Here is a 26,359-nt window from a genome sequence, read left to right on the forward strand (position 1 = left end):
CGATAGAGAGACAATAAGTATGTTTATAAATTGAAGAGCTCGAACATAAAATGAGTAATTTGCTTATGTTTTTAGTCGAATATATAAAAACAAATTGGAGGTAGTGCAATAGGTAAGTTTACATACTACACTTTGGAGATATGATGGAATGCATACGGTATGTACATAGGGAGGTGTACCTCACTTTTCTCGGGAATATATAATTCCAGAGATGTATTCTGCTTCTGGGTGTATATATGTACGCTTGAGAGTTTAGTTTAGTTCTGGATAATGTTCAGGAGTTAAGTATTCTTGCTGGTTGGCCAGTAAGCTATTGTCGTGGCCTTAATAACCCTCCACATGGTTGAAAAGACATAAGCTTATGAATTAGGAAAGACACATTTACCTGAGGGTCAACATCTTCCTAGTGGCTTCGACGGGGACAGGAAACCAGCGGTTTGTCACAGTCTCTCATATATACTAGGAAATTAGTTTCCGTTTATAGGCCTTAGTTACAAAATAGGTCCTGAATCACAGTAGGATACATCCTCGACTCACAACCCAGCAACTTGGGCTCAATCTCCGTGCTGGACAGAAACAGTTGGAAGACGTTCTGTTTTCTTCATCTGATGCCTCTGTTCACCAAGCAGTATAATTGGTATCATGAAATTAGACAAGTGCTGTGGATTGCATCCTGGCGTAGGTCGGTAGTTGGCTTCGGAGGACCTTAATAAGCCTAAACGTGACCTCGACAACGAGAATTTTATCATGAACATTAAGGATACGATGTAGTGCAGATTTTTGAAGTTCAATGTGATTATTGTGTTTTATATATTATAAAATATATATTAAGCCCAGTTCAACTCTATTTCTAATTTGTTTTGCTGTAAGGCTGTTCCATTTTCGGGTACCCATGAGTCCCTACACAAGGCCTCCACCACTCAATTGGTGCTGCCTAAGTACAGTTGTGACGAGAGACTGCTCCTATTCAGAGTCGGATCATCCTCAGCTTCCCAGGGCATAACTGTGACGGGCTTATCTCTGAAGCTAGACACAGATATAATGAAATAATCAATGATGGAGTCAGAGTTTGTCTCCTGTGGATTCCTTCCCATGTTGGTCTCCGAATGCATGATAGAACTGATGAGTTAGCCAAGACTTTTGTTCATAAAGAGAGAATTGATTACCATCTTGGACTGCCTTTGAGCAGTCTGAGGGCAGTAATATTCCGGTAACATCAACAAAGTCTCGTAGACTTGAGGCAATGTGAAATTCACACCAGTTCTATCTATCATCATTCTATTATGTAAGAAGAACCGCACGTCTATTGGTCATCCAATAAAGTTAGTAGACTTCTAGATGTTACCACTGCTAGGCTTAGGCTCGGCTACAAGTACCTCTGGGAGTTTGTAACATCTGCTGATGTAGATTTGACTAAATGTAAACTCTGTCAGCAGAACTATTCTCATGCCTTGCGTCATTATATAATGGAATGTGAAAAAATCGCAGAATTCAGAGATAACACCATCAATGGTGTCCAAGAAATGTGTAAGTACTTCATTCATAATGTGCTGCCGGGAATCTTAGCGAAGTATCCAAAATTTGCTTACAGTAGGTAATGCATGCACACGACATGTAAAGCTGCCGCCCAGGATGCTGCAGCTTTACATGTTGGGTGGGTGTGCAGCAAGACTAGTAACTGTGCGACTCACCATTGATGTAATAAATGATTTGTTAATTATTAAATGTTCTTCATAAGAGAAACATCACCTGTGAGAGTTATTTCCCATCTTATCCATGTATAGGATAGTTTTCAGACAGGCAGAGTGTTGTTTCGCAGGTCGCTATTGGTAACGCGTATTCAAACGGATTCGAGTAGCCTTGAAAAAGTTTACGAGACGACGTTGGCCAGTGAGAACTGCCAAACAAGCATGAAGTTATGTAGGTCAGCCCGTCTCATTGGCTACGGGAGTAACAAGACACTTACTCTCCCGACTTTGAACCAGTGACACGCTCTACATCTCTCTAGCCTAGTCTTGGCGAAGCAATTCTTTTGTAAATTAATGTATATATGATATTCGTACTGTATATTATTTAATAAAGAGAAAATAAAATATAATTAATGTATATATGACATTCGTACTGTATATTATTTAATAAAAGAGAAAATAAAATATGTGTAACCTGTGCGACGGCCCGAGACTATAGTTACAAGTGAGGAGTGAAGCTATTGCTAACTAACCCAGATACTCAACATTAATTAAGAGTACTTAGCTAGAGGAAAAGGGCCACACCAGCCACTCCGGCCATGACCACACCCCGCCACTGCCAGCGAGCAAGTACATCCCAGGGCTGCCAGATCTAAATTGCTGAAAGTAGCGAGCTGACGGTCAAAAAGTAGCGAATTTGTAATTTGAGTAGCCCAATTTTTTTTTAGTGAATGATATGGGTTTCAAAGCAATATATTTTGATATATAGAGTACACTACACGATGTTAATTGTTTTATTAATATTATTTCTGCACATCTACACACATTGATTTTTTGCCGCCAGAGGTGGATAGTTCATTCCCCATTCAACCAGTGAGTGGTGGTTTATTGTGCACCCCGAACTCCGACCACTTGTGTAAGCGGACCCCGACCAGTTGTGTAACTGCAAGCCTAGCATGAACGAACCGACAATAAACATACTTGAACTTGAAATGAACTTCAATGTTTTTTTCGGCAGCTTTATTTCTTTAGTTTCCGAGCTGTTTTCTTTACCGTGTATGTTGTAATAAACTATTCCTATATTTACAGTTGTTTCTTCCTGTGAAGATTATTAAACAATGGTGATTATAAGGGCGCGGAAGTTCAGCCTGGCCAGGGCCGCCAGCAGCCCTTGGGCCCGCCCCGGCAGCACCCAGTCTTTAATTTGGCACCTTTGTGGCACCTTTGAAGGGACCTTGGTATAAGCCTAACATGTATATATACACACTGGCTGCCTGTCCCCCTACACAATGATTTATTATTACCTATTATTTTATCATTTAATTTAAATATTAAATAAAATAATTTAATTATTATAGTAAGTACTTAATAATTTAACAATAAGTAGTAAGTACATAAAAATAATTAAAAAGTACAGTTTAGTCATAGGAGATTCCTAGATTGGAATTCACTACCAAATTTCGATATATCCAAGTATTTTTAGTGTGAAATGCTGTTATTATATGCATAAATTGTTGTTTTAATAATATTACGCTTAACCACTTGGGCTGGACGGTAGAGCGACGGTCTCGTTTCCTACAGGTCCGCGTTCAATCCCCGACCGCCCAAGAGGTTGGGCAAAATTCCTTTCCCCCGTTCAATCCGAAATCCGTATCCTGACCCCTTCCGAGTGCTATATAGTCGTAATGGCTTGGCGCTTTCACTTGATAGTTCCCCCACCCCCTGAATAATATTACGAGAGCAGTATTTACGGGCTATTCATGCCCGTGCCACCTCTTGGGTGGCTTAATCTTCATCAATCGAGAGCAGTATGTCCTAACCAGACATTATATGATGATATCCTGAACAGTTGATAAATAAAAGTAATTGCGGAACTCCAGTTATCTAATACTTATCATAAATGGTATAAAACCTTATCATAAGCCAAGGGATTTGTAGATCAGTGTTTAAAGGGAATTCGGAAGTAATAATAACACAGCTGATGCCATCTGTCGGCAGACGAGAACACTATCAACTGGCTGGTCAACAGTGGCCATAAGATACAGCTTACGCCATCTGTTGACATCAAATTACACCTATAACAAATTACCCTACAAAATACCACTAACGCCATCTAGTTTTTTTCCAACGCACTATAAATAGCCAAACAGCAACCCATAAGGCGGGTTGTTGTGCTCGGGTAGGGAAACGGGCTGGCTACCTAACTTGTGACGTCATCAGTGGGAGTTGCCTCACGCAAAACATATCGGCGATACAATGCCTCCGCCCTCTTATTGGTCTACATTATTCAGTTAGATGGAAATTTCTGTCTTGTATAAAACAGAAATTGTTGTTCTTTTGTACAACAACAACGTTATTGAGCAAAAGGACGTATTTCTTATTTTGCATTTTATTCATATAAGCGTTGGCATTCCCCGCAATAGCCAATCACAGGAAGGTATTTGTTGGAAACTCTGCCTTCAACAAAGTTAATTCCCCTAATGAACTCTAACAATAAATTCGTTTAATAAACGAGTATTTAGGGTCAAGCTACAGATGAACATTATAGGATAACGGTGTTTTAGCTTGCAGCTTCGTTAGACAGCCTCCCTGGTCTTAATTTAAAAAATAAAGAACTAGAAAGCGTATTTTATTGTTAACTTTTCGAGAAATAAATCCCAGTCTCATTTGCGAACATTTATGCATTGATTTTTTGGCTTAAGTTCTTATCATAATCCCTTTTGCAATCTCAACACCACCTGGCTCGTATCTTGTAACTATCTTCGTTACTTAGCCTCAAAACCTTACATTTGTCTTACATATCTTGTATTTTAACAGTAGATAAAAAAAAGTAACTGCAGAACTCTAATTACCTAATACCAGCACGGTATAAAACCTTATTACAGTATACATTGCTGGGTGGAGGTGACCGTCTTGCATGAGATTACTTATCACTGATGCTCTAGGGCTTCCTGTCAAGCTTGATAGTGTGGTACGATAACGGCAGAAATTTACGGTTAATTATAAGGCTTATGGGTAGTGCATTCATAATTGTATGAGATGTGTGTAGAGTTTCCACATTAATTCTGACTAATTGCTTTGTGAAAGGCATTTGTTGTAGCCTATGCCAGTGGTATACTGTATATTATTTGACTAGGAAATACTCATTCTCTTGTTGATTTATATACATTTATACCTATAACTCAAGTGATTCTGTCCTAGATTTGAGCCCAAATGCTTGGTGCTAGTCGGCCAAATTTGCACCCCAAGTCCTGTCTGGTACCTACCTGCCCAGTGCCCAATGAGGTTGGGTCGGGGTCGCCAGAATTTTGAGAGGGAAGTGTAATACGATCACATACCCCCAGGATGTTATTTTACCAGTGGCACCAGCACCCGTTTCCTTATACACTTTGACAAAATCTAAAATTTATTTTATATTTAACACATTATGTACTGAATAGGGAAAATTAACAACTATTTTATTCATTATACTATGGCCATAAAGGGGCGAAAACACGTAAATATAAATAACGAGGCTCTACCATCATAAAAGCCTCATCCCTTTGGTCCTGGATCCACATCGTGTCCCGTAAGAATTTATATGTACAGGGAATTTGACTATAGCAAGGGAAGGGAACTATCAAGGGAAAGCGCCAAGTCATTACGACTATATGGCACTTGGAAGGGATCAGGATAAGGATTTGGGATGGGACGGTGGGAAAGGAATGATGCCCAACCACGTGGACGGTCGGGGATTGAACGCCGACCTGCATGATGCGAGACCGTCGCTCTACCGTCCAGCCCAAGTGGTTGTTGACTACAGCAAATGAAAAAAGTGTTGTATTTAGCTTTATTTAAAATGTATGGCACATCAAATATCCACATTAATAATTCCCATTACGGGGGACAGGAAATTTGTACTTAGGCTCAGGTCAACTGCTGACCTTCCCCAGGATGCAATCCACAACAATTGCTTAACTCCAACACTCCTGTTTTACTTCTAGGTGAACAGAGGCATCAGGTGAAAGAAATCGTACCCAACCGTTTCTGTTCTTCCTGGGGACTGAACCTGGGTCCCTCGGTTGCGTGTCGAGGATGTATTGGGTATATTTATGGTCTTTATGATAAAAAATTATTTGGTTTGGTACTGGGCTTAAGACCAATTAACCTCTGGAGGGTTACTAATGCAATAGTTTACTGGCCAACCAGCAAGAGTTTACTTTGGATCAGGACATAGTCCAGAGCCAAAGTAAACTAAGTATACAGTATATACATCGAGAAGCAGCTAGGGTTCACCTCTCGGTGAACATATCCCTGTACTATCAATTCTATTAAGTGTGATAAGATGTAAATTTTTGTGTTGCACTGTTAACACAAGATATATTTAAATATGTAACCTAGGACATGAACGAATTACAAATTTCATGTATTATTTCTTCATTTTTTTCGCATATTTCTTTCTTTTATTTTTTAATAGCCGCATTTATAATCATATCCAACAACTTTACTCGTATATTTGTATTTTTACTCTGATATTTGTCTAGTTTGTAACTCAAAACAATTGTGTAATATGTAATAACATCACATTTTATACGCAATGCAAATAATTTTTTACTTCATTAACATTTTGGTGTTATTTCCATTAAATTTTTTGAATTTCCATGTATTAGCTGTATCACTCAAATAGTCGTCATAGTAGTTTAGTGTTTACATGGTATTGGTAACACCTAAACCCAGTATAATAACAGTTTCACATGTAGAGAGCTGTATCCAGGGCCTACTGAGGTATCCTGAACCCTCTATGGTGTCTGTACCCACTCTGGCATGCAGAATCCATTCTGGTATGCTGAACTTACCTTGGAATCCTGTACCCACTAGTGTCCAGACCCCACTGTGGTATCCTGAACCCACTGTGGGGTCCCGAACCCATTATAGTATTGAGAAGAACAGATAAGATAGGATCAGGTTCATAGTACATAACTTATCCGTTCTTATCAATATAAAATAAACCAATTAAAACTAATTTCCACCTGCCAGATTACTTCACCAAATTGCATTCTGAATTCAACCCGTAACATTTTATAGAATATTAATAGGGATCATTATCAAGTTTATTAACTATTTTGGCACTTAATATCATGTGTTGCCCAAATCATTAGAATAAACCTCCTGGATTCAGACTGTGTATCCACCAACAGTCACATACCACCTCGTAGAGTGTCCTGATGATTGTAAACTTGCTCTACATCAAGTAACTTGGTGCTAAACTATTTAATCAGTTTTGGATTTTGATTTGGAGGAAAAGAGGCAAGAATAGCAGGCTATTACTAGACGTAAGAAGATGTAGAGAGAGAAGAGCTCAATTACAAGCACAGTTGCCCAGACGTCCACATTGTACAGCTTGTACCTGTAATGAAAACATTGTTAGTGAGGCAAGAAACACAATATTGACACTAAGACAAGCAACATAACTCTCAACATTTGATAGGAAAGTAAGGCTGAAGTAAAGTGACAAGTGAAGGAACATTTAATTCAAGATAAATGGATAGCTATTAATTTCCCAGCACATATTCAACGTAACCCCAACGTTGTAAGGTTCTTAACGTTTTAACGGTATTACAACATTGTTAACGTTTTAATGCAATTACAAGTTTGTTAATGTTATTACAATGCAACACAACGGTGTTAGCATTATTACATCATTGTGACAAAATAACCACAAAGTTCTTGACGTTATTACAATGTTGTTTCCATTATTATTTATTAGAAGTTTCTTCAGCATTAAGAAACTAAAGTCGAGGCAAAGCCAGAGACAGACTTTGAGAGAGACACTTGGAGTCAAAAAGGCAAGTATGTGAAAGCCTAAAAGGATTAATAAACAAGCATACCAGTCGACTGGCAGCTGAGAGGCCTAGGAGTTGAAGCTTTACTCATGAAAACAGTTTACTCAACCAGTCCTCTTATAAATTACGTCTGAATTTTGCCGTTTGCCCGTATGACCGAAAATAGATGTAATTTGAAAATGAAAAATAATTTAAAATAAATATTGCATTTTTTTTGTTTTGTTTTCCAAAACAGCAAGTTAAGGGTCCTCTGGTAGGTTAGGAGGGCAGGAGGTTCTCATAAGGTTTCAAAATGTCTGAAAACCGTTAATTGAATGTTTCCTCTCCAAAAAAACTGTCAATAAGCATTTACAACAAATAAGGTAAATTACTTCCGCAATTCTCATTTCCATAACTGATTATGTTCTAGTGGGCTCGAAGGCCACAGGATGGGAATGGCTTCTCAAAGGTCCCACCATAATTCCCGAGGACTTTTTCCAGTTTAATTTTAAATTTAAGAGAACCGAACAAGAAAGTGGAACAAAACGGATAGCTTTCAAGAGGTAATTGGATAAATTTCCGCCAGAAATGCCATATCAACCAGCTTGCAATGGATATATAGGCCTGCGGGCTACCAATAGTAACAACTTAGACGATCAAGTTAACACCAGGCAATCCTAGCCCCAGACTGGGTTTCGGGAGCAGAAGAACTCTCGAAAGGGAAGTTGAAAACTCTCGAAACCTACTACAGGTCAACTACCACATAAAATAAATGGAACAGTGAGTGAGTGAATGATACTGACCAGGGCAAGTCGACAGAAGGGCAGCGGAGATGAGGGGCACCGTTGTGCCTCATGGCATACTTGATCCAATAGAGTGCCACTTGAGCAGGATCCTGTGGCTGGTCCTTCATTACTTTTGAGCTTGCTTCAACCTCGGCTTTCATGCTGACTCGTCCACAAGTGCCAAGCAGGGATTGGGTCAAAATATAACATTAGTTAATGGGAATTGAAATTATACTAAGTTTATCTCATACTATGCTGTGTTTAAATCTGATGTTATATGTGCAAAAATAGAAACACCATTTTTGTAAAACTAATTTTAATCTAATAACTCAATGTTCTCAATCTCGTTACTCGATTAATACAGAGTATTGCATTTAGTGATATAATCTGAATAACCTTTCTATTGGTGTAAGTTGGATAATATTCATTTCATGCTTTTCCCTGATTTCACGTATGACTAACCATCCTGTGAGATGGGGATATTAGATCAACTTATAAGTAGCTCTTGATCAGTGTTCTGTCACACTGTTGTGTACTTAATTTGTCAATGAAAATAAAAAATAATATTGAAATGCTAAGATACCACCAGAAAGGTAGCGTAGCTCCACAAGATTGTCTCTTGTGGAGATAAATATTTCAACAGCTGTTGTCCTTTAGGAAGACAGACTATCTCGCGAGCCTCTTGTCTTGTTTAAGCACCTAACCGTGATGTATAAGTTTACCAATACTTGTGAACTTGTGTCGTCTCTTATAGAACTTTACAAGTAGCTATTCCTTCCCATAGGTGCCTATATATACCTATTAGTGTTCGTTATATATACATGCTGTTACAGACTTGTCGTGAATCGAGGTCACCGGAGTCCGAGGAGAGGCTAGGAAGCTTCCGATTGGACTTAAGAGACCCCATTCCTGTCTCAGAGCTCACTGAGGATGGGTGTTCGTTGTAAGGTGTCCCTTATAAGATGGAATAGTCGTCAGTTTAGGAAGCCGGACCTCAAAATACGAGTCTGGGGCTTACCTCAGTGTCGGTTGACTGGCTCATCCAATTCAAGAGGAAAATCAAACTGAATTTTCAAGATTTAGTGAAGTGTCTTGGAAAGATTATGTGATGAGTCTTGTTACACTATTTATATTTGACTTGATAATTGTCCTGGACGGACCGAAACGTCAATTCTTCATTTCAGATTTGTACGTAAGGTGTCTAATATTCCTCACTAATTGTCAATGATTTATGTTATTATTTAAATCTATAAATGTTCATCACCAGAAATATTATCTGGTGCGGTTGGCACTGAATATACAGAGAAATTGATAACGAATGAAGTTGATTAAAATAATTTATTCTGTTCCATTAATCGACACTTATCAAAAATAGGCTTCGAGTAAAAGTGAAGTTACGCGATACGCGCTAACAAGAATCTGTTGGAGCGTAACGATATTATTTAACAATAAAGAGCTACCTGTTCCATTTAATTATTAGTAAAAAATGAGCGAGGCTAATGCCATAGTAATATTAATTAGTTTCATATTAGGTGGAACTGTCAATCCTGTGGCGTTTGGGGCCGCTGTCTCCACCACTCCCTCGGGCAGGACAGCAGACGCGCCACAGGGTCTGACTAAATTCTTTATCACGTTCTATCTGTTCCATTTACTATACCTCGAAGTTATAAGACGGCGTCCTGGAGGACACACAAGACTTCATATTTTCAAAGGAAAGTGATGGTACTTCTAGGAACCTTTTGTTCCTCCGATTTTGCGGCAAAACATCAAATCTTAGATGAGGAATGTTGAAGTAATCAGGTTTCCTTGTGACAATAGTGTACTAATTTGTAAAACTTGCATTTATTAAATGAACCAGTAGAATTTTCTGGTTCATTTATATAACTTTCATTATTATTATGCATATATCGACTCCAATTATAGGTTGAAGGAACGCAGCGACCTGTATGCCAATTCATTTCACCCCATTCACCCTTTATCCAGAACTGTAGGATTAATCTTGTCTGCCTTTCTCAAACAAGGACTACAGTCAAGCCAAGTTCCTTATGAACATTTAAATTAATCACATCCTGTAATATTCTAACTAGAAATGTTATAAAATGCGAAATCTTTGGATTGTAGATGTTAGCTGGAGTCTCCTTGATATTGATGTTAAAATGTTATTCATTAAAACTAAGCTACACTACACGACACTTGGGGCTGTAATATTATACCTGGAGTCATTCAAAACTTTGTTTATCGTGTCTCTAAAAGACTCGGAGGTGAGCTGATCCCATAACAACACACGTCCCCGGCCATCTCTCTCCACCTTGGCCATGTTGGCATGTTGGTCCGCAAACACAGGCATGCCCACCACGGGTACACCATGGTACATGGACTCCAGGGTGCTGAGTAGACCACCGTGTGTGATGAAGAAACGCAGACGGCGATCACCTGTAAAAGGGTTATAACGAACAATTCTGGTTGAACTGTACTAAGTCAATCTATTCTCCTATTTAGATAACTATGTGCACCATAGTACAAACATTGACGTACTAAGCAATTAGATATTAGAACGTTATACTATTCAATTTATAGTCCGAAAAAATTAAGGTAAAAAATAAACTAAAATATTCCTAGGCCTAGTATAGCACACATATGTTCTATATTAAGCCTCAGATAGCGTGTATTAGGCCTAGGAAGGTTAGGTTAGGCAAGGTTAGTTTAGTTTGTCTTTGCAACAAAACTGAAAAATAGTTTTCCGGTTTCTCCAAATTCAATAGTACCGATTTCTACTTTCTAATTGCGTTGTACGTCGGTATATGTACTATGGTCCTCATCCTTCCTATAAGTACTACCAAAACAGGAGGATGGGCTGACTAAGTACACTGTAAACAAACATCAATATTTTGCAACTAAATAAAAATGAAAATCAATTAAATAAATTTCTTCGCCTTTCGTCATAATAGTTCTTGTAGCTTGTGATAATCACTGCTGCACCTTCTGCCTAATACTGTAATACTAAAATATAAGAATTGCCTAAAATTCTTAGTCATGGAAACAATTTGAACACATATTAAAGCAAGCATTTCAAAACTAGAATATAAATACCAATAACATTCAGCGTTCACAGTTTGATACAATGCACAAAGTAGTGAACATAACAGATGCTGACTGACCGAGGATGTCCTGTTGAGGGAGCCATTTGCTGATGCGCACATTTGGGGGCAGGTCTTCCATAGTGTCCTGGTCCCACTTCCACAACACTCTCTGCTTCAGGGATCCAAACACTTCAACGAACACTTTCCGGTACCTGTTTGTGCATTGCGAAAGATGTACTTTCAGCATGTTAACATTGTTTCCTTTCAATTGATTAGTTAAAGACATACTGTATCACACTGTCACCTATCAACATCTAAATTACTAACATACTGTATCACATTGTCTTCTGTCAACAGTTTAGTTACTAACGTGCTATATCACTCTCTCTCCTGTCAACAGATTAGTTACTACATACCGTTTCACACTGCCTCCTGTCAACATAATATTTTTTAATATTCTATGTCACTGTTCCCTATTAATAGATCGGCTCTCTTCCCCCACCCCACCACTCTCTCCGTCTTGCTACTACAGTACTTCATCCCCACCCTCCTCTGTCTCTCAGCCCCAATTCGGCCACCCCCTTTCCCAACCCTTTCTATCTTAACATCACTTCCACCCTACCCTTTCCATTTGTCTCAGCACCACTACCCCCTCCAGCTCCCTGTCACTATCTCTGCACCACTACCACCCCAGGTCTCTTTTTTTTCTCAGCATCAAAAAGCAAGCCCCCCTCCCGTCCACTTTCTCAAGGATTGATGCGTCTTACAAAGAACGTCGCATTTCGATCGTATGCGTTACATAAGGCCAAAAATTGTTGTAATAGAAAATGGAAGCGGCTCGCGAAAGTGACGTACTGTCCTGTTCTCTGTTTTGGATCCTCTGGTAGGTTAGGAGAGGACACTTTAAACTGACTGTTTTCTTAACGTTGGGAAACCTTAGAAGGACAAGCTGCATGGGTACCTGTTGAAGAACTTCTCAAAACATCGATGGATCTAACATGGGTACGGTGGTATTTTGCGTTGCTGTGGATGGTCGTGGGTCTTGGGTGGGCATAAAGCCATTGCTTGCTTACTGACTTTAATGATACTTATAATACATGACTAGCAGTGCAGCAAGCATGGTGGTGTTGATTTAGGGGCGACGACGATCGTGGGATCGGATGCGCCCCGGCGTACCCGTATAGGGTTAATCGCAAAACCGAATGACAGGCAGATGATTGGGGAGCCCCCAGGAGTACCTCAGGGCGACATGCACCGGTCCCACCTCTCACAGAGAACTCTGGGTAGCAAAACCAAATACTCGGCCACCAACTAAAACGCAAAAGTCATCCAGTGCGCCCCTGGCAGAGCAGACGCCCACCACGGCTTACTGCGCACCAGGAGCCCCACCAACTCCCACCACCTCTCGGCCAAGCCGGCGCCGGGAGTTGGCTGTTATCTGGCGTCACCCCGCCAGATAACAGCCAGAAAACGTTCAAATTCTATCAACACTCCTGTGACCCAAGGCGATATGTGGGCCAGGCGTCGTACAAATCGTTGAATGGTTTACACGGAATAGGCATCCTTATTCGTACGGACCGTTGAAGAGGGATGCCAAACGGCAGTATCAAATCCAAAATCGCAAAAACAGAACGTAATCCGGCGGCTCCCAGACGGAGGAGTTGTCCAGACGTCCGCTCGTCATCAAGGTTGAACGAAGAGTCCACCAAGCATGGTGGGCGTCCTGCACGTTCTCTCTGTTTACATACAGATGGCGTATGAAACGCAGCGGCATTCAAATGGATGGCGCCGTTTGCTATGAACGTACAAGTACATGTTGAGGAACTTCGTTCAAAACGTAATTGCAGTCATATTCTTCCCTGTTTATGACAACTCTTTGCATTCTACATTTTTAGCCACACTTCGTCCTTTAGATTTTCTCATTGAATCAATGTATCTTGTATTTTCTGGGCAATTTGTTAGTATTGTAGGATATGTACTAAATAACTTTAAGAAGTCAACGCAAAAGAACTTTACTGAATTTTTTGTTTGTATAATAGGGTACTCAATAAACTACCGCTCTCTTAGGGAATATACGAACAATGAGTTGGAATTTGAGAACGGAGTGAGGGAGCTATGCCCAACCACTTGGTTCATCGGGGATCGAACAGCGACCCTGCACGAAGCAAGGTCGTCGCCTGTGCCGACCAGGCCATAAATTCAAGTGGAATATAAAGAGCTCTGAAACAACATACTCACTCTTCTGGCATAGTGGATCCTGGGACAACTGAACCAAGACTGAAGTATATGAAGCCATCGTCGCCAGCACCTTGAACCCATTCCTCAAGATCCTGCAAGAAGTGATTGTTATTTGTGAAATATATCATATAGTTTAGATTAAGGAAATATAAAGTGTCAGTGCTTTGGTGAATCAGATTTTTTAGCTCCATTAATATTTATATAAGCACTTGTACGTGTAGTACTATAAACACTACTTAATTCTCCATTCATATTTGAGCACTGATAAATCTCTTAAACTCATTAAAAATATATTTACAGACAAGTTTTAAGAGCTTGCATTCAGATTCTTAGTGAATCAAATATGCATAAATGAACTATTTACATACAGAACTGAATAGCAACATTAAAAAAATTACCGATGACACTAAAATATGGCAGAAAATAAACTCTGAAAAATCCAAATTGCTAAAAGACTACTTAGATGGCCTTTTAAACTGGAGAAAGGACTAGAGATGCAGCTTAATGCTGATAAACGTATGGCTCTAAACCTAACAATTTATAACAGGCCCACAACAGACCTTCCCCAGGATGCAACCCACAACAGAATCCTAACTCCCATTTTCCTAGTAACAACTAGTTGAAAAGTGACAACAGATGGAATGAAACGTGCCCAATTTGCTGAATTGTTTCAAGAGTACCACGCATGGGCAAAAATGACCTCAGAAGTTTCCTCTTTTCTTTCTTCACAAGTTCCTGACTTATGATCCTTATCTTATGATAAGGTATCTGAACCTTACAATAAATGAACATTCAGAACCTGACTGAACTTACAATAAAATGGTAATTTAAATAGCGCATGCTTGAGAGTAAGTCAAAATGGCTGAGGGTAAGTGCATTGTGAGGACGTGAGAGGACACAAGACAAGGACACATCTTCTCTGAGGAAAAGTTAATGACTTACAACGTAATAATTGTAGAGACGTTCCTGCTAATCTTCCTCTTGATGACGTTTACATTAAAAAGTATATTCCTTAAAACATTAAGTAAAGTGTCTGAAGAGATACTTTATATGCTGATGTATGTGAACCTATTTAATATTTGGTTTTGTAGCGGAAAACATATGATTTGGTGATGTAAATACAGTATATACATTGGGTTGTTGGTGGACCAAAAAATCCGCCCAATACCCCCGACAGACACAGTAATTTCGTATCAAAATGAGCTATCTCCGGACACCATTTAGTAACTCTCGTCCATTAAAATAATGATCTTAAAATTAATAAAGTTTTAAACATGTTAACACAAAATAAACAAGAAACAATGGATATAAACTGGATAAGATGGATCTGGATAAATACTGGAATGAAAATAGGATTGCTGATCTATGAAACAAATGATTAAGTATCATAATATGGGATCGCTGGATTGTTTGAAGTAAAGGTTAAACATATATGAGTGAGTTTGGGTGGATATAAATAGGAGCCGGCAAACATGAGCCAATAAACCTTGAGTAGTTTCCTTGATTCTTATGTTTTATTGATCTGATTGATAGATGAAGATTAAGCCACCCAAAGGTGGCACGGGCATGAATAGCCCGTAAGGCATTGATCTGTTGATGACCTCCCTATATCACTTACTCCTATATTTCCACCTCACTGCATGAAGCAACTAAACTGTAACCCACCTACCTGTGACACAGTTTCAGCCCCGCTCCTGTGCCAGGTAAGTCCATCACGGGCTCACCATAGCCCGTGCTACTTGGAACTTTTAGTTCCCAGTAGCTGAATCTTAAACAATAACATACCTGTGGCAGAGGCTTTGCTGGGTGGATGTGGATTCCCCCACAATGCACCACGCCAGGCACGATTGGGCGCGGTGGATATTCCATAGTTTGCACACTGCAAATTGAAGAATCTCAGCATTATTAATCATTGTCACTTATCATCGCTCAACAGTGAACCAGCGTCCTGGGTAACCCCAGGCCAACTGTTCGATCCCACCACACTACTCCAAAGATTTTCTTGTATCTCTGTTTTATGTATTGCAAGTATGAAGCCTGCCCCGGGATGTCAATATACAGCCCGTCCTCCAAAAATGGGGAGATAAATGTAAGAGCACAAATAAATGCAATTATGTACTATTCATAGCAGTCAGGAATTGTACTTATTTTCACTTAGTATTAAATCGTACTACAGCACATGGGTACGAAGAGTAAAGAAGACAGTGCTAAGAGAAATTAAACTAATTCACGACAGTGACTGCTAATAGTAGAGGAGTCTGTGCATCTGGTGATCAGTGATGCGTCAGGACAACAAGGGCACGCGGCACAGCAGTGTAGGAGCTGGACATTTAAATAATAACTCGACTAAACCGTCCCTTTCCTCCCCATTGAGTGTGCAGTTCTGCAGAACAAGGTAGAGAGTATTGTTTTGGGCATAAATGTATTGTCTTTTAACTATATTTTATTCTTGCATTTGAGACGACTTGAAAGAGAGAGCATGGAGTGGTTTATTGATTTTGTGGTAGTAAAAGATTAATTCAAACCTGTTAATCCAATCATGTTTAGCAGTAAAAGAAGCTAATCAAACCTGTTGATTAGTAAAAGAAGTTAATCCAAACCTGTTGATCAATACAAGACTTGCATTACGGCTCACTTCAGCAAACCCTGGCATATCATCTGGACACAGTCCGCGGCTCCGACATTCCCCCTCCATTCTGTGGAACATAAGACATAAGAATATGAACATAAGAGTAAAAGTAAGAACATAAGAGTAATGAGTAACCGTCACGCTGCATGTGTTTGATTGTTGCTCTATCTAGGGGCCTAATTTCCGGATCTTAGCTTATTTAGACCGATTGACAGAAAAAGTGAAGTAGATGCGGAATTGTGTCTCCACAGGATGAGGCTACGGCGGATGGCGTTCTTGTGAAAATAACAAATCACGTTGTCCCCAAGCATAAGGGCTTAAGGGAAAACAATGAAGAGGTCATTGGTACTAGTTGTGAAAACCTCCGACGCAGTCTCTGCACTGAATGAACGGGTGTTCAAGTGAGGTAGCTGCTCGCCCGACAGTGGAGACAGAGAATGGATGCAGAAGGTAGAATAACGAAGCAACGCCACAGCTGGCGTAGAAAAATCTTGGTTGTTGGGGATTCATAGATGAGGTCTGTAGATGGGCCATTTTATTCAAGAGATGCCCGTAACAGGATGAGAGTATTTTCCTGAGGCTGGTGTAGATGACAGCAGACAGCATGGACAACATTTTAGCCATCAAATGGGAACAAGCCTATTGTCTGCCTGTCTACTGGAGGAAATGATGGTGGCAAGGGTAGAAGTGAGTAATTATTAGCAGATTCAAAGTTAGTACTAGAAATATTACGAAAAGCGGAGGAGGGTTCCTATCATATGCGGTTTGTCGTTTTTGACGGCGAAAGGTTGTCAAGGACAGTTAGGATAAGTTACCGACTTGAAATGCATTGGTTTAGTTGTGAAATAACATTCATCATTAACTGCGTCTCTTTCATGGGCCAGAACACGATGTATGCAAGTTTACCTATCTAGAGATGGCGTGACGACCTTAGCAGACTCTGTGGAAGTAGTAGTTAGTAGAGCATTAAATTGTGGGATTCTGTAAGGTTGGGTGTGAACGATAAGAATGTAGCTAAAAGGCATTATTGGGACAAAGTGGTGTAATGATCTGGGGCTCAGCTCATTGGAGTGGAGAGGATAGTAATGAGGAAAATGTAAAAATTCTGGCTAAAAATATCATGGGGTGGATGCAGGGTTTCACAATGTTTACTACGTAAAGAGTAGGAATATTAGAAACAAAATAGATGATTTAATTGCTCTTGTGTGGACAGAAATGTAGATGAATGAAAAAAAATCAAGAAAGTATTTGCTGAATATCGATACGAGGCATTTATACCTCGTATGTTGTACCTAGTAGCCAGAACGCAGTACTCGGCCTACTATGCAGAACCCGATTTGCCTAATAAGTCAAGTTTTCTGGAATTTATATATTTTTCTAATTTGTTTCTTATGAAATGATACAGCTATCCATTTCATTATGTGTGAGTTAATTTTTTTTAATTTCAGTTAAAACTAACATAGATATATGAGCGAACCTAACCAACCCTACCTAACCTAACCTAACCTATCTTAACCTACCCTAAACTAACATAACTAAGTCAATAATTTATGTTCCTAATATAATAAAACAATAAAAATTCAAATAAACCAATTGGAAACGATTTGTTTAAAATAAAGAAAATCACTCGGCCTATTAGACAAATCGGGTCTTGCATAGTAGGTCGAGAAGTGCATTCTGGCTACTAGATACGCCATATATATAAATACATATATATATATATATATATATATATATATATATATATATATATATATATATATATATTATATATATAATATATATATAATATATATATATATATATATGTATATATATATACACACACACACACACTTGATGGGGTCCGGCAGTGCTTGGGTCTCTGTCTATTTCAACGTCGGGTGTTATCGATGGGTGATTCAACATCGATAACAGCCGAGAACTCGTTTGGAAAAACTGCTATGGAAAATCAAGCCTACAGTTCTGACTTTCCAGGAGTCATTGTAAGGACCTACAGATATCTTCTCTTATAAATTTTACTAGAGCCGAAAAATTTCAGGAACCATTAAAGCAGTACATACCGAGAGGACATATAATTGACCATAAAATGAAATCCAATTTCTGACAGCGTGCTGATTGTTCGTTCCAGGAAGGTTAGTGGATGTTTATACGTTAAGACAGGAGAAGGGTCGTAAGACGGGAAGCGTGGGTTGCCCACCATTAATGCGAAAGGTCCCATCAGTCCTGCGGGGCTCACATATGCAAAAGGGACCTGGAAAAAAGGAGGAAATATAGAATGGTTTCTCACTGTTGGGGGACAGGGAGCCTGTTAAGCTTATCGAGGTTAACTTTTACTAGGATGCAACCCACAAGTTACCTAACTCCCAGGTACCTATTTACTACTGTGTAGGAGGAAATGTGTCCAACCGTTTCCGACCAACGCGGACACAGAGCCTATACGACACAGAAAGCTTCATCAACGAGGTATTCCATAATGACTGTAATAAATGTACTTGTAATTATTCCATGTACCTGTAATAAACTGATAGATAATTCGCCCTGCGGCGGCCTGCGAGCCGCTCCAAGCAACAACCTGTTGGACCAAGCTCTCACAAGTAATGGGGATGGGGAGTAGAAGAACTCCCAGAACCTCATCCACTACTGTACTTTTGTAAACTGTACTCTATCTGTATAATTCAGTAATTGAAAATTCAGAATATTAAAATATATACCAAAAGACTGGAGAATGTTTCACCTTCAGCTGATGGACCACTGACAAAAAGCAGTCTGACATAAATGCGCTCAGAAGAACGAAATCAAAATCTTCTTTCAGCAAATTTTGTACCTCTTCCTTTCCCAGAGCATCGGAGCAGAGTGTTGTTGTAGCCGCCATAAATGTAAATGGACCAGTCATTCGAGTTCCAGTAAATAAATTTGGCATGTAGTCTTGTAAATCAACGCCGCTCAAGGTCACCTCATTCACATTCTCCCGGACTTTGGACGGCTTCAATGAAGTCACCACTGTAACCTATAATAAACAACAATGATGATTCTATCATTAACAAGTTATACTGTTGCTAGTTCTTGGATTTTTTTAAACTATTTAATATGTAGTAAAATATCTTATGTTTATTACATGTAGATATAAGGAGAAGCGTTCCCTAACAAGGGAGGTTTACTTCAAGAAGTGTATATCCCGCATTTTGGTTTATATACTCTTGAGTTTACTTTAGTTTTAATCGATGTTGAGAACTAAATAGACCTACTTATTAATGTTAATTTATATAATTATTAATTAATATAGTATTAATTTATATTATGTTATTATATAGTGTCACTGCAATGAATACTGTACCTGTATCAAATGTACATCAAAGTTTGTATATAAACACAATTCTTTGTATTGTCTGGCGTCTCACTGACACATAATTATATTTTTCTACCATCTAAGACTCACTTGGTTACCATCATCTACGACTCATCCGTTACCATCATCTACGACTCATCCGTTACCATCATCTACGACTCATCCGTTACCATCATCTACGACTCACCAGACTACCACCATCTTCGACTCATCCGTTACCATCATATTTGACCCACCTGGTTACCATCATCTACGACTCACCGGGCTACCACCATCTTCGACTCATCCGTTACCATCATATTTGACCCACCTGGTTGCCATCATCAGCCAGGGCGTTGACAACGCCCATATAAAAGTTCTTGTGGCTCCTAGAGGAGAGAGGTCCCAGGAAGAGGAACTTGCTGGCCTGCGCCACCTGCAGTACGGCGCCGCACGCCACCACCATCACCCACAACTGCATCTGCAGTAAACATTGTTTGGGATCACTAGTGCAGAGAACCTAATAATAAGAATGCTAAATATTCATCGCAGCCATTCCAGTCTCATCCCACGAAGTTCTTGTTATGAAGTTTGCTGTAAATTTATAGAAATATTAACGGGAAAACTCGTGCAGCGGAGTGAAATATTATATCTATAAAATATAATGTCTGTGTTGTAAACTGGGAGGCCTGATGCTTAAAGGAAGAGGAACAGTTAGTTAGTGATTCTTTTCACTGTGATTGTTGTGGGGTATGTTCCCAACATGGCAGGTTGTTCAGTTTAAGAGAACAGTATGGCACTGTCTCATATTGAACCCACATAACGATACTGTCACTTGGTATCAGCTCCTCACTGAAAAAAAATTACAATATCGTAAAACATTATGTACTAATCTCTGGGAAAATTATAATTAATATTCTACTCAAACTTTGCTTTAAGTAGACAATAAATGGTAATAATGTCAATTTTGAAGATGTCAACACTACCCCAGCTCCACCCCCAGCCCGCTCCGCCTCTACGTTCTCCCCTACTGCCTGCCCCCCCCCCCCCCCCCCAAAGGTTCCTAATTATGCTTGATACATAATGACACATGACAGGTACTAGCAGATAATATATACTAACATGATACATACTGAGAGGTGATACACACTAGCATGTGACACAAACTGACATGAGAAACATGCTGACACATGATACGGACACGGCTCTGTTCAGATATGGCAACCCTACCATATACCGCATTTTGTGTTGCATGACCGCGTGTTCAAAATACGAACATATCTGTATACAGCTTCTTATATTGTTCAGTAGTGTATGATTGGTTGTAAATACCCAGCCTCTTGTCTGGTCGGGGTCACCACGTGTACGTTAAATAATGACATATTAAAGGAGGAAAAAGTAGTCTTTTTGTACTATTCTCGAAACTATGTTGAGAGCTACATTCTAAACGATTTTAATTTATTTACATCTTGCCAAACTACTGAACCTAAGCCTATATAAAACGATAAAACAAACGCAGCTATCGTACGCTTAGCATAAAACCGCTTATTAAACATTAAAAATCAAACCTACATAAATAATATGTAGCCTATTGACGGAATTCTCTGAGTTAAGAGCCATTTTTATACTAGTTTTAAGTACATAGAAATTGACCGAAGTAACTGTAAAGTACCTCATAAGTGGGTTAGTACCATCATCAACCTACGTCTACAAGAGACAAGTCAAGGTATATAATCACTAATTGTTTGACATACACAAATATATAATTAAGAGTCACTAAACAGCGGAATACAACATTGGAATGTTTTGAGAGTAGCTTGAGTGGTATTACCTACAGGTCGTCTGTATGTAATCTTATCAGAGTGTATCTGATAGGTCTGAAGATCAAGTAGCGTCTTATTTGCCTTGGTGAATCTACGCAACCTATTTAATAGGCTGTTGCTGCACTGAACTGGTGCAGAGTACAGAGACTAACTCACAATAACGGGCATGAAAAACATAACCAAACACGTGAAAATGTAGAATGCTTTAACAAAATTATATTAACAATCATAAAACTAATGTTGACTTTATCTAACCGTATGTTTATCATACGTTTATCAATGGTCAATACGTTATTGTTTTCGTCTCTTAACCTTCAGATAAGAGTGATGATAATCAACCCTTGATATTAACCTTGTGTGGTATGCATGTCCTTCTGAGCCAAACATATGAAGGTCACCTGATTATACAGAACTGTATTCGCTGCAACCGGTCCTCAGGCCAGGCTCGTTACAGCTACAGACGTCCCCCTCCCCCCCTCCCCACCAAACGCATTCAGAAATAGTAATTTATTGTGTATTAAAAATATGTTTGTCATCATTTATATATTAATATTATTACATATTAAAGTTCTACGTAAAGTTAGGCATAGTTTAGGTTAGGTTAGGTTACGTGTCCAGATTTTGTTGGCGGTTACTTATATTTGAAGTACATAGATGAAGCATTTACAGAGTTGCGATTCGAACAGACGTCGTCAATGAAGCACTGTTTCGAGAAATGTTCGAAGATCATCAATTGTGAGTCGAGTGTAAGCCGTTTTTGTATGCATAAACAGGGGTCTGGCGGTTGGATTAACGAGCATTTGGCCTGTGTTGATGAGGGCTGATTGAATGATAATTGGCATGTTAGCACCAATCATTGTAGTATTAATGACACAAGATAATTTGACTCTGAGCAGTGCTGGAGATGTAGGGGGGTCTTTCATTACATTAATGTGTTGACTTGTATAATCCTCTTTAGTTTGGTGGGTAACTTCCGCTCTTCCCTCGTGTTAATGATTTTATTGATTTTGGGGCACCAAGAATCACTCTCATGGTTTCATTCTGTTCTAATTTGTTCAAAATAGAGGTGTGCAAATAAATTAAGCGCAAGGCATGATAATCAATTAGGGCTGTAATAAACATAACGTAAAATTGGGGGCCTGACTGCTGAGTGGACAGCGCTCGGAGTTCGTAGTCCTAAGGGTCCGGGTTCGATCCCCGGTGGGAGCGAAAACAAATGGGCAGTTTCTTTCACCCTGATGACCACGTTCACCTAACAGTAAATAGGTACCTGGGAGTTCGACAGCTGCTACGGGCTGCTTTCTAGGGATGTGTGTGTGTGTGTGTGTGTGTGTGTGTGTGTGTGTGTGTGTGTGTGTGTGTGTGTGTGTGTGTGTGTGTGTGTGTGTGTGTGTGTGTGTGAAAATTAGGATTAAGGACTTGCTCGAAACGCTATGCGTGCTAGTGGAAGTATAAGAATGTAAGAACTCTTGTATATATAAATAAATAAATAATATATATAAAAATAAAAGTCTTGTATATTTAACATTGATACCAATATTCTTACCAGCAATTGATTTCAGTGGTTTAAGTCTTTCTTTTAGCCAATGATGAAGGTCGTTTACAATGCCACTCTTGATACCTACTTCAAGGTATTTGTGTTGCCTACATGTTTCTAGGTTTTGGATGTCGACTTTAAAAAGCTAGAGGGACATTTGTACTTCTGTGGGGATGAATAACTCTAGATTTTGTTAAGAGTTAGTAAGACCGCATTCAATGATTTTTGCAGCAAGAGAATAAAGTAAAGCTTGCATTCAAGCTTTTTGTAACACTACAGATGTCATCAATATAACACATGCCAGCTTCGTCAGCTGGTATGTGAAAGTCAATTATTAATTTGTGCTTCAAAACCATGAACGGTGAAGGGCAAAGCATCCAACCTTGGGCTGTGCTCGCCTCAAAATTGCAGAATTGTTACTTTTAACCCCTGTTGAAAAGGAGTGAAGCAGTTATATTACTTGAGGTATGAAACACTTGTTTACTGAGAATCATACTACTGTATATGTAATGTAGTATTGCCTTGTAAAATGTATGTATATATGATTTATATTGTATTTTATTAAATAAAGATAAAACAAGAGGTACCTCCCATTAGCCACGTCAGCAGTCTTAACTTTACTACTGTTTGCTGTGTCAACAGCAGTTTGGAGATCAATAAATGCCACGTGAGAACTTGGGCTCTCTGTAATAAAATATCCAGCAAAGCAAATTTGAGTACTTGTCTCTGAAGTAATTTAGAACCACCGCTCACATGAATATATATATCGGGGTGACGCTGACGTCAACAATCAAAACATAAGACAAATATATAAAGAGTTCAACACAAATGTAAGTTATTTAACTAAAAAAATGTAATAAAAGGCGTTGGAGGCCATAATAAATTACAAAACTACAAGGCGCATTGTGCTAAAATTACCTTACTAAATCGGAGAGTAAACACACTGGACAGCCAACAAGGTGGTGAGGAGTGCAGAGCGACTACCACACTATCTCAGTGACATTCCTGGCCACACTGGCGACTGTTCTCTCACGACGAACACCCCAACCTTGCGATTATTTCGAGGCTCAACGTCCCCGTGGCCCGGTCCTCGACCAGGCGTTCTCGTTGCTGTACTGGCTAACCAGGCTGTTGAACGCGGCTGCTCGCAGCCTGACGTATGAATCATAGCCTGGTTGATTAAGTATTCTTTGAGGTGCTTGTCAAGATCTCTCTTGAACACTGTGAGGGGTCTGCTAGTTATGCCTCTTATGTGTAGTGGAAATTGAAATTGAAATTGAAATAAGTTTGTTGAGGTAAAATACACACAAAGGGATGAGGTAGCTCAAGCTATTCTCACCCCGTTCAGTACATCGTGTTAATACATACATAGACACACATCACAAACAATAAACATATTACCAGACATTCTGAGAGATAAACATATACATTTCCTCCTTTACACAAGTAGTATGGTATCAGACGTACACACAAATACTTTTATGACCTAGGTATACTGTATAGACAATTTGCAAGAGATGTGGAAGCGTGTTGAACAGTCTCGGACCTCTGATGTTGATAGAATTCTCTCTCAGAGTACCCGTTGCACCTCTGCTTTTCAACGGAGTATTCTGCACATCCTGCCATGCCTCCTGGTCTCACCGTGATATTATTTCTGTGTGCAGGTTTAGGACCAGCCCCTCTAATATTTTCCACGTGCAAATTATTATGTATCCCTCTCGCCTGCGCTCAAGACAATACAGATTTAAGGCATTTTAGTCGGACTCAATAGTTTACATGTTTTACTGAGTGGATTCTAGCAGTAAAGAATCTCTGCACGCTCTCCAGGTCAGCAATTTCTCCAGCTTTGAAAGGGGCTGACATCGTGCAGCAGTATTCCACTCTAGAGAGCACTAGCGTCTTGAAGATTATCATCATCGGTATAGCATCTCTAATGTGAAAAGTTCTTGTTATCCAACCTGTCCATTTTCTTGCAGTTGTGACGGCTGCTTTATTGTGTTCTTTAGAGGTAAGGTCTTCCGACATGAGTACACCCAAATAGATACATCCCTGAATAGAATATAATCATGACTGAGCACTTGTCTTAGAACGCGCAACGCCTTTTCAGGAGCTAGATTAGTTCATTTATTATGCACCCCATACCCATCTTGTGGGCGGTAGTGGAAAGGGTTACAGAGGCACATAATGGGCTCAGGGACTGAACCCCACAATTCATTTAGCTCAACAAGTTACAATCTTGATGAGCTAGTTACAATATTCAATACACATCGTCACATCATCATTGGGTACGAGATCGACCACAAGTACAGTTTTAAATTAAGCAACTGACATATGTGGAGAGCTAGTGTCACAATTGATATGTTGGCTAAGATTTCATGGTAGCAGATCATTTCGAATTAAATATTGACCCATCTCTGGAACATTTGTACACATCTTTTCAGGAGCAGTTCAAGAATAATTGATATTTTGAATACTGTACTGACTAACTGAGACACTGCTCAATTTGGATACAGAAGGCCCATATGGCCCATATGGAGAATTTTTTATTTGCCCTATTGGAGACATGGTATTTTGATACAGGATAATATATTAGCACTGCACTGCTAGTATGTTACTTTATTTTGGAGTTTAAGGGCAATCACTCTCTGGAGGGTTATTACTACCACTACACCAACTTACTGACCAACCAGTAAGTATGCTATAGTCCTGAACATATGCAGACGATGAGTCACAATAACGTGGCTGAAGATATGACGACCAAACTAGACACCAGAAGATGGAGAAGCGACGACGTTTCGGTCCGTCCTGGACCATTATCAAGTCGAAACGTCGTCCCTTCTCCATCTTATGAGTTGTCGTTTGGTCATCACATCCTGAACATAATTCATGACTATGAACTATGCGGAAAGAAATGCAGAAACGGTTCCGTAGACAATTTTTATGCAAAGCACAGTTTCACAAAGTTTAACTAATTACAGTTTCAAACTTAGTTAAGTTCTAAGTATACACACTAATGTATACGTACACTTATGGTCCAACTGCACGTATGCCCCACTGAAGCCAGGCTGTACACCACCACACTAACCCCAACACGCGTAGTAGCAATAGAGGACGAGTTATGATAGGCTAAACAGACCAACTGAACAGTCCTCACAGTCAAAATATCAATGTCAATGTACTTCAGTACAAAATATAAATAAAACACTACACACACCACCAATAAAAAACAACTAGTTAAGTTCCACCAGTCACCTTGGGTACTACTAATCATACCAAAGCAAACACAACCAGAGTGCCACACGTACCAAGACCACACAATTATAAACACGCTCACATATAAACAACAGCACCATCTATATAACAAAGTACATCTACACGTAAATGGAATACAAACCACAATATAAACCCGCAACTTACCCTGAAATAACTACAAATGTAGCTACACAAATG

The 26,359-nt window shown here is 39.4% G+C and overlaps 1 protein-coding gene across 2 annotated transcripts; it reads right to left on the bottom strand.

Annotated features, from left to right (window-relative positions):
- Window positions 1–5,505: 5,505 nt before the first annotated feature.
- LOC123764782 (UDP-glucosyltransferase 2) lies at window positions 5,506–23,966 on the bottom strand. 2 transcript variants are annotated; one of them, XM_045752912.2, is made up of 11 exons: window positions 23,828–23,966; window positions 19,881–20,030; window positions 19,049–19,231; window positions 18,285–18,475; window positions 16,193–16,288; window positions 15,378–15,471; window positions 13,593–13,684; window positions 11,433–11,566; window positions 10,488–10,707; window positions 8,293–8,436; window positions 5,506–7,074 (listed from the first exon to the last, which is right to left on the bottom strand). In XM_045752912.2, the coding sequence occupies exons 2-11, from the start codon at window positions 20,028–20,030 to the stop codon at window positions 6,939–6,941; spliced, it is 1,440 nt and encodes a 479-aa protein (XP_045608868.2). In that variant the 5' UTR covers window positions 23,828–23,966; the 3' UTR covers window positions 5,506–6,938. The 2 variants fall into 2 exon arrangements, with proteins under 2 accessions (XP_045608868.2, XP_045608867.2); XM_045752911.2 differs by having other exon boundaries at window positions 18,959–19,231.
- Window positions 23,967–26,359: the final 2,393 nt, after the last annotated feature.

The sequence above is a fragment of the Procambarus clarkii genome, chromosome 48 (assembly GCF_040958095.1).
Source record: "Procambarus clarkii isolate CNS0578487 chromosome 48, FALCON_Pclarkii_2.0, whole genome shotgun sequence".
In the NCBI taxonomy this organism is placed as follows: domain Eukaryota; kingdom Metazoa; phylum Arthropoda; class Malacostraca; order Decapoda; family Cambaridae; genus Procambarus; species Procambarus clarkii.